At 47.1% G+C, this 9,617-nt stretch overlaps 1 protein-coding gene across 1 annotated transcript in view; it reads left to right on the top strand.

Annotated features, from left to right (window-relative positions):
- Positions 1-8,990, top strand: part of neil3 (nei-like DNA glycosylase 3) — a gene marked incomplete at both ends in the record, with an annotated part of 15,046 nt that extends 6,056 nt beyond the window's left edge. The window contains 7 exons of the mRNA XM_080502379.1: positions 94-307; positions 2,288-2,362; positions 3,876-4,042; positions 6,125-6,288; positions 7,788-8,190; positions 8,527-8,674; positions 8,820-8,990. Coding sequence (XP_080358505.1) covers positions 94-307; positions 2,288-2,362; positions 3,876-4,042; positions 6,125-6,288; positions 7,788-8,190; positions 8,527-8,674; positions 8,820-8,990 — 1,342 coding nt within the window. The remainder of the gene's footprint in view (positions 1-93; positions 308-2,287; positions 2,363-3,875; positions 4,043-6,124; positions 6,289-7,787; positions 8,191-8,526; positions 8,675-8,819) is intronic.
- Positions 8,991-9,617: the final 627 nt, after the last annotated feature.

The following is a 9,617-nucleotide window of genomic DNA, read 5'->3' on the forward strand; positions in this document are numbered from 1 at the left end:
TGATCAGCAGCTGGACATTCTCCCTCTTGTCTTCCTCTGACTACGTGACCTTCAGAAGAACAACAGGCACAGTAACGCCGTCTGTCCCCGCAGGGTGACGGAGGACTGCAGGCGGCGGGTGGAGGCCGGGGAGGGTCTGGACGTGTGCTCCGCCGCCTTCAGCCCGTCCCGGAGCGAGGAGGCGGTGAGGCGCCGGGGCGGCAGGATGCTCTGCGACGTCCTGCTGGACCAGGCCGCCATGCCGGGCGTCGGCAACATCATTAAGAACGAGGCGCTGTTCGACTCGGGCTTCCATCCGGCCGTCAAGGTATGGAGGAGATGATGGATGGTGCTCAGCAGAGGAATGGGAAATATATATATAAAACAGAGTGAAAATGCAAAAGACGGGAGAAAAAACAGGTTTCTGGCCTCGTTTTATTGACGTGTTGCAGGGAGGAGGTGAACAGAAGCAGCAGAAACAGGAAAATGTACTTACTATATTGTTTGTTTGTTTGTTTTCAACCTTAACGTCCTATTTACTGTGTGCGACTGGTTCATGCCACTCCAGCAACGTTCCATTGATTCCACGTCAGGCCGGCCTCCACCTCGTCCACCCCCAGCGTGACGCATTGATCTGTTTTTATTGGTTTTGATGCTTCCTTGGGTTTCTGCTTTTAGTCTTTATGTGTTCTTGTTTTGGTTGCGTCTTCTCTTGTGCGTCGTGTTTTAATTCACTGCACATCACGCGGACGTATGAAAGCGCGTTATAAACAAACGTGTTTAGCTGTAATTACCCCAGAAAGGATGAATTAATCCGCCTCAATCTATCTTGTTAATCTCAAAAGAGATGCGAGTGTCTTTCTTTTTTTTCTTCTTCTTTTTCAGTTCAAAAACTTTATTGACCTGGAGCCTGATTAGAATATGAGACGACGTGTTTGCAGAGAAATTTGTACATAACATCTTGCAACATAGAAAACTTTACATCGCTGTATTATACACATTTTGTTTTCAATATCAATTTAATTCAACTATAATATATCAATATTATAATTTTTTTTTAATGATTTTTTTAATTTAAGGTAGTGCAGATAAACAATACAAAACGGTAAACAATTCCAAAGATGTGTGAAAATGAACAATACATTCCATGCAAATAAGTGCTACCTCAAATACTATTTACATGTGTGTGTGAGCGTATGTGAGTGTCTTTTGCTTGGAGGGGGGAAAAAAAGATAAAATTAGATAAAATAAGCCTTTATTGATCTCACAAAGGAGAAATGTACTTGTTACATTCTGCTCTTAAGGACTCATGAGTAGGAAAGACAAGGAATGTGCAAAGAATAGAGGAATCTTATATAAAATGACTATCAAGAACTCCAAGGGCCAAAAATATTTACAGTAACAAGTAATAATAAGTAAATAAAATAAAATAGGACTAAAAAACAAGATAAAAATCACAAACTATAATAACGTATAATAAGTTCTAAGGGGAGCAAAATATACAGTAAAATGAAATACAAGGAAATTAAACTATGATGGGGGGCAAAGTAGAATAAAGTACAATAAAATAGTAAAAATAATACCAGTGTTAGGTTCAGTCCTAACAAGTGGTCAATTAGTGACGTAGATTCAGGGGTTATTGCACGTAGTATTGCATGTTACTTTATACAGTCTCACAGCAGTGGGGATGAAGGACTCGCGGTAAAAAAAAAAATCAGGTTTAACCAAAAAAATCCACAGAAGCAAAAGTGTCGGTTCTCTGCAGGCGACAAACACTGAACACGTCCTCCATTCAAATATTACCAGGGGCTCCGCTCTGCTGGGACGCCTGCCCTCCACACACAGTATTACACGGGGGGGGTACGGCAACGTGGCACGCTGTACCCAAAAACATTAATGTGGGGCTTTTGGCCGCCACTTCTTCTGGGACCGCTGCAGCTTCATGAGGCTCCGCTCCGTCGCCGAACCCTCCGGCGTCCTGAAACGGCAACAAGCGCTGGGTTTCCATCCAGGCTCATCCTGGCTGCCAGTGATAGGAATGTACTTTATGTAGGGTTTTTTCTCCATTGCATCATTTTGCATCAGGATATTTGTTTTGTTTCTCACCCCCCCCCCCCCCCCCCCCCCCTCCACACTCACGTCTGCTTGTTTTATTGTTTATATGCTTGTGTTATTGATTTGCTGACGGCGAAGCGCCTCGCGTCTCTGTTTTGGAACGAAGGGCTGCACAAATAATGTTCACTCTCGTGCTGTGAACTGGAACTAAAGGGGTTGCTGTATTAATTCTTATTTATTTTGTTGTTTGTAGGTTCGGCAGCTGACAGACGAGCAGATCCGCCACGTGGTGAAGAAGACCCGGGATTTTACGCTCCTGTTTTACAAGGTGAAACTTTTATTTTTAAAGGATCAGTTGTGCACTTTATTTATCCGTTTTCTTTAATATGCATTCATTGAATTTAATCGGCCTAATAAATGACATCAGCTCAAATAAATAGTGCAACAACAGACTACAACTCCATGTCTGGGTAAATAAATACCAGTAATAATAAAAATGTGATCATAAAATCTTGAGTCGGATTAAAATACAACAAAAGGATGAAGGTCAAAGGTTAAATATGTATAAAGGAGGTGCCGGAGCAAAACCGGCTGTAGTTTTTATGGTCAGATGATGGTGGTGGTGTTGGCAGCTGCTAGATGCAACTTGTAATCTAACTTAGTTGCTTTTAAAAACAAGTAATCAGTGCAGTAATAAGGTACTTTTAAAAGGAGTAACTAGTGATTGGATTAGTTTTCGCCTTAAAGGCCCAGTGGAACGTAAAACACTACTTTGCGAAAAACGATAGTTGGGTTCTACTTCTAAGGTTCCTCCGACTCTGCCCCACCACTGTTGTCGCATAACAAAGTTATTTGAATTTTGAATCTCCAGCCGACAAAATCGGGGGAATCCTTCTTCTTCGTGGGTGGAGCCTATGTGTGACATCACGAGTTGTGCAGATCTCGATCTGTTGTGTTTATATCGGCTTGTTTCCCTCTTAAATATCAAGTTTTTACAGTGTTTTGAAGTTATAGTCGGCATTTTATGAGCCTTGATGAAAGATTGAGCCTGGAAGAGACCAGAGAGGAGAAAAGGAGCACGGCCAGTGGGAGCTGCTAGCCGGTAGCCGCTAGCTCGCTAGCGGGAGCCGCTAGCTCGTGAGACTAGTAGACGATCAAGTAACACCTGGACTCATCTCCGGTGATTCCTCAGTCTTCTAGCTCTTGGACGTGTTGGATCCAGGAAGCCGGTCGTTCTGCCAAAAGTCAGGAGCCTCAAAGCCTCAAAGGTGAAAAGTGGCGGCTGCTGAGGCGAGGAGACGAGGACGAATGGAGGACGAAGCGTCTTCTGCTTCCTCAAACATGTTCCAGACGGGGTCACCGATGGCAGAACCACCTTCTGTGTCTTCTTCATCAATCACTGGGTTTGAAATGACCATGATGATGAAATCTGGTTCAATTCAGCCTCTTCGTGGTCAAAACTCTGATCCTCCATAATGTAAACACAACTTGGGCGTGTGCACAACTCGTGATGTCACTCTGTTATTGTCAGAAGCTCTGCCCAGCAGAGGAAATAGCGCCGTTTATCGGCTATTTTCTCGCAGATTGTCGTGTTTTAACATTTTACCTTCAGCCAGTTAGCAGGAAAATGTTCTAGAAGAGACACCAGAGAGTTCTGGAGGTGGAACCTTCATTTCACTGGGACTTTAAGGGGCATCAGTCGGTCTTGGAAAGTGAAGTGGAGCGTCGCCACGTGATGTCATGAACCCAGTAGAATAAAACACCAACAACAAAACAACCATTCCCACTTCTTCAATCTCCCCTCTGCCCGTTTTGTCTTCCTCCTTTCCGCCTCCCATCAGTGTCGCAAATCCGGTTCTCCCCTGCACAAACATTACAACGTGTACCGGCAGCCGCGGTGCGGCCGCTGCTGCGGCGCCACGACGGTCTGTCGTCTTGGAGACGGCGGCAGGATGACGTACTTCTGCCGCAGCTGTCAGCGAGGAGATCCCAGCGCGCCCGACGTCAGGTACAGAACCCCCGTCGGGCTTCACGCCTTCGACCGACGACACCTTTTCCTGCACGCTCTTGTCTGAAGAGCGACTGAACGCTCCTTCAAACGGAGCCCCGGCGCCACAAATGGCCTTGTTTTATGTCTTCCTGTGTTAAACTGGAACGACGGAAACCCGAACCCGTCCTGTAGCGTAACGACATCGACGTCTCCGTTCCTTAAACGCCCCGTTTGGTAGAAAAGCGCCGCTCGTCTTTGCAGAAAGTTTTGGGAGCTCTTTAAATAATATGTTCAAATTTAGAGGGGCCATCTTTGCTGGCAGATGGGCCTGGCAGGGAGTGGGAAGTGTTGCGGGGGGAAAATTAATGCGCGTCTCAGGCTGTGTTTGCCAGACGGGGCACCGGCTCAACACCTCCTGGGCCGTGTTTGAGCAGAGCTTTGCGAAGGGGTTAGAGTCTAAAGCCCTTTACAACGCATTACACAGCTGATAAAGCAATCTGGGAGAAGTTTGCCGAACCCCCCCCCCCCCCCCCTCGCCACCCCCCCCCTACCATGACTGTTGGCATTGCAGATTTGCCTTCTTGTCAAACATAGTTGTGCTCGGCGTCGCAGCAGCAACATGTTCGCTCCCAGCAGCTTCACTGCAGATCTGCAGCCGCAGAGCTGCACGTGTCTGTGGAGTTAGCATCACCTCCGTGTCTGTAGCTCGCGTAATCACGCTACGCTAACGGCTGCAGTCGCTTTTCTTTTTCTTTTGACTAATTGTGATTAATTGTGAATACAGCTAATCGGGCAAATGAATGTTTACAGACACACACACACACACACACTGCGCAATGCAACACAGTTCTCAGCTGTAAAACACACACTATAACGTTAAGCCAGAGATAATTGTACTTTACATGGATCGTAAATATGGAATCACAGGAGTGCCAAAAGGAAATAAATGTGGAAATATGAAGAGAATCAATAATGCAAAAACTACACAAATATAGTCGTATTCTTTTTCTATCTTGTCTTTGCTTATTCCACGTTGTCAATGTTTTGCTTTTTGTCCTTGAATTTACTGGACGAGTCGAGACGCCTGGAAAAGACCAAAGCAAATCAATGCTGATCAGTGAGGGCTGTGGGCGGGGCTAATCAGCGAGGGCTGTGGGCGGGGCTAATCAACGAGGGGTGTGTGGGCGGGGCTTATCAACGAGGGGGGGATGTGGGCGGGGCTAATCAGCTAGGGCTGTGGGTGGGGCTGATCAGTGAGGGCTGTGGGCGGGGCTAATCAACAAGGGTTTGTGGGCGGGGCTAATCAACGAGGGGATGTGGGCGGGGCTAATCAGCTAGGGCTGTGGGTGGGGCTGATCAGTGAGGGCTGTGGGCGGGGCTAATCAACGAGGGGGATGTGGGCGGGGCTAATCAACGAGGGCTGTGGGCGGGGCTTCCTGTTCATTCCGTGGCGTAGCGTCGACCTCCGCGCTTCGCCATGCCTGTCGCAGAAGCTGACTGTTAATGAGTGCATCAGGCACGGCTGTAGTCATGCTAACCTCTTTAGCATGTAGCATGTAGCATCCAGCCAACGCTGCTGATCCAGATGTTCTGTCGAGGAGGTTGCTGGTGTCGTATGAACCGTCTTTCCCCTCCCCTTAATATTCTGTCAACATCATTTCAGATTCAGATTCAGATCGACTTTGTTAATTCTCTACCTCAGGAAAATTCGAGTTCCAGCAGCTTTAACAGGAACACAGAGAGCAAAGAATAACAAATAAATAAAATAGGATGCGTCTAAAAAATGTAATAATTATGTACAATATTATATAGACTCTTCACTAACCTTAACTAAGTAGAAATAGCAAAAGAATAAGAACTCCAAATAAAGTATAAAGTGACAGAGACGTTAAACATGCAGGTTATGAGTTGTGTAGCGTCGCTGCTACTTCCCTTACAGCCCGTCTTACTTTTGACATTATCATTAATGTTAAAGAATCCCCAAACCGCGGATATGGAGTATTGAACCCGACACCGTCACCATTTCTTCTTCCTCCCATCGCGGTGCTTTTCTTCACCAATCACAAGCATTAAAGGCTTTTTATTGAACTATTTGTCCAGCAAGCCGGCGGTCAGACCCGCTGTGACTGGACGGGCCGGCAGCCAGAGGAGCGGCGACGACGTGGCGAAGGAGGAGGAGGAGGACTGGGCCTGTCGGCGCTGCACGCTCGTCAACACGCCGGCGGCGGGCGCCTGCGACGCCTGCGACGCTGCGAGACCCCGGGGTGAGCAGAGCGCTCCCGCTACACACACACTCATTGAGCTTAATGAGGCGGCAGAACGTCTTTGTTCAAAGGAGAGCGGCTCCGCGAGGACGCGTAACAGCTTGACACCCGCACTCAAGTGCTTTTGAGCAAGACACCAAAACACCCAGTGACACGGCAGTCAAGTGGGCCGACGCCTCCGTACTCGCGGAGCGTTTGAATGTCGGAGCGCAAATAATGAGCAAGTCTGTCAGTTGGCCATTTTTCCTCTCGGCAGCTTTGAAGCTGCAGAAACTAAACTATGGGCCGACGTGCATTTTTCATCATTTTCAATATTTCTTTGCACTCGACGAGCCGGGTTCCCACCACAGACACTGACGTAGCACAGTGTGTTCCTGCACAAGTGATTTGCGTGTACAGTCTCCAATGGCGGGGGGGGTTTTCCAAGAATTTCTCGTCATTTGCGAGCATGGAGGAGCGGCGTAGCAGGCGAGGAGTGAAACAAAGAAGAACAAACAGTGTGAATCAATAGAGGGACGTGGAGGTTCCTGCAGCTCCACTGCTGCTATAGAGCAGGGTTTTTCAACCACTGGTGTTTCCGCGAGATCTCGTCAGGTGAGCCTTGGGAAATTGTCCAATTTCACATTTTTTTCTGAAAAACATTTGCTCGAGTAATCGTGTATAAATACTCTTCGCCACTAGAGGGCGGCACAGAACTTTGCCGGTGAAATGTAAAGTGACAGACGTCAGTGTGGTTCATCTCCACCTCCTGCTACCATCTTGTATCAAAGTACTGTGTCAGTGACAGTGATGGAGAAGTTTTTGAAAACCAGGATCTCAGCTCTTCATCCATCAGGTCCAGGTTTCACACTGAGGGAGGCACTATTAAAAAAAGTCCTTGCTTTCTGGATTTACTGGATTCCTGTTGATCAAACTTTGATGAGAACAACTTTATATTGTTAATAGAGGCTACAGAGTTTAACATTTTAACATTTCCAGGTGGAGGTGTGACTCCAGAGTTTTACAAAGAAAAAAGTGTGTCTCGGCTCAAAAAGGTTGAAAAACACTGGTTTAGAGGATTCAGATTTGCTTCAGAACTCTCGGATCCCGTCGACACAACACTGGTTTTACCTGCTATTTAGCACTTTGACATTTATTCATGTAAAGTGCAATAAAAACACATTTTATTTATTACTACTGTGTATAAAACTACCAAAGTCCCAGGAGAATATGAAGTCATGAAAGTCTACTGAGCATGTGCGGAGCTCCGAGTCACAGGCAGTCGTAGTGTTTCTGTCGTTAACGACGACGGGTTTTTAGAAAAGTTCCACCTCGGGAGCCGTTTTCCCAAAAGCAGCAGTTCCAGTGGTGCAGATCAACGGAATTCGCTGAAGCGCCGGCCGTAGAGACCGAGCGGCCGCCACACTTCGGACGTAGCGACGGCGATTTGAACAGGATTTTGCAGGATTGTGTTCATCAAACCGACGACAAACCTGCGTTTTGACGCCGACGTTTCTCAGTCGACAGAGACGCCGTCGTCCCCGAAGCGTCGCCGCTCATCAAACACCCCTGCAATGCCTTCGGGAAACCACAAGGGGAGCTGAAGGTCAACCGGAGGTCTGCGTTTGGGACTTCCACCCTGGTCTTCTCCGACTTGAGCGAGAAGCCAGAGCCCGTAAACCCGCCGCTCTCCCCCGCCGGCAGCCGTTTGAATTCCTTGGCGGCGGAGCGGGGCTTGTGTAAATACGCCGTCTGCCAAGGGACGACAAGCCCCAATTATGCCTCTGGTGGCTGGCGGAGGCAAAGTGCCGAGCGCCCCGACGGGGAATCGCTGGCCTCCTACCGTCACCCGTCCAAGAAAATGAGAATTGATCACGGCGCCTTTCTCGGTAACAAAGCTCAAAACGGAAGCCTCAACTCAGGGTGAGTGAATCTCTTACTTGGCAATTCATGAATAAGTTTATAATAAGAGAAGTTTTTTGCAACTTCAGGGAGATGTGTGGGATAAAGAAAAAAAAAAAAAAAAAGCTTGTGACTGTGGAGTTTTATTATAACATTGTTAAAAAAAACCAACCTTCCGATTGAGTAATGGCCAGTGTGAGCTACAAGGCATATACAATTATTAGCGGCACACGTCGTCCCGCGCTGCGGCGGGGAAGCCTGTGTCCTCGCTAATAAGTGTCGCCGTGACAACGATTGGTGTGTTTTTATCTCCCGGCGTATTTCAAACTAATAGGACTGTTTCTCCGCCGGCGTCAGGAAGCACCGAGTGGCGGCGGCGGCTCCGCGTTGTGCATCACATCGCCGTCCAGCTGTTCTCAGAGTGGTCCACAAGGACGGGGACAATAAAGGACGCCGCTTCTACGCCTGCGCTCGTCCCCGAGAGACCAGATGCAACTTCTTTGAGGTGAGAGTGGGAAAGCGACTCGACCCGGAACATGATTTAAAAAAAAAAAATTTCTCTTTAAAGAGCCTGAAGTGTCCGTCCGTGATGCGTTTGCAGCAAACTGAAAGCCGGTTTAATGAGACGGCGCTGTTTTCCCCCGTTGCAGTGGGCCGACCTGCACTTCCCCCTCTGTCGCCACGGGAACCGCTGCGTAATGAGGACGGTCCTGAAACTGGGACCCAATAATGGCAGGGACTTCTTCACCTGCAGCTCGGCGGAGGGGAAACAGTGCGACTTCTTCCAGTGGACGGTGGAAGGACCCGGCGGCGTCAAATAGAAACACGGAACCACGTACATTCTGACGTTTCCACGGAAATAAATGGTGTTACTGGGAAATACTTCCTACTCAGTGGCTTACTAATCTGCGAAAAACTGGAAAAAATTCAATTGAAATGTTATTTCAGCCCGAATATAAAAAAAAACCAAAGATCCTGAAGATCCAACCTTTTACACTTATTCACGCTGGTGACCTTTGCCCTTCAGGAGTCACTGAGGGAAACAACTGTGAGGAACCGAATCACCTTTATGATTTAACTCCGTTACATGTGATCATTAAACAAGTTTCTTTTGTTTCATTATCAGTTTTTTTTTGTTGTATTTCAGTGAAGTTGTAAAAGTTCTTGTGTTGTGAAGCCTGGTAACTGAGTGAGTCTGTGTGGAAAGTTTGAAATTAAATATTTAATCTAACATTTCTCTTGACTCAAACTGCCTCTTTGTCGATTTCCTGTCGTTCCTCATCGAGTCCTTGACTTTTGTCTTTGCTCACATTATTATTACACCATTTTAATTCTGCTAATCGATATCTTTTTCTGCTCACAAGTTGAAATTAGGTCACGTTAATTACGTTATAGGACGAACACGCGTGTGAACCCAGAGTGGATTATGGGTAAATGTGTTAAAGAGG

The sequence above is a fragment of the Blennius ocellaris genome (assembly GCF_963422515.1).
Source record: "Blennius ocellaris genome assembly, chromosome: 9".
Taxonomy (NCBI): domain Eukaryota; kingdom Metazoa; phylum Chordata; class Actinopteri; order Blenniiformes; family Blenniidae; genus Blennius; species Blennius ocellaris.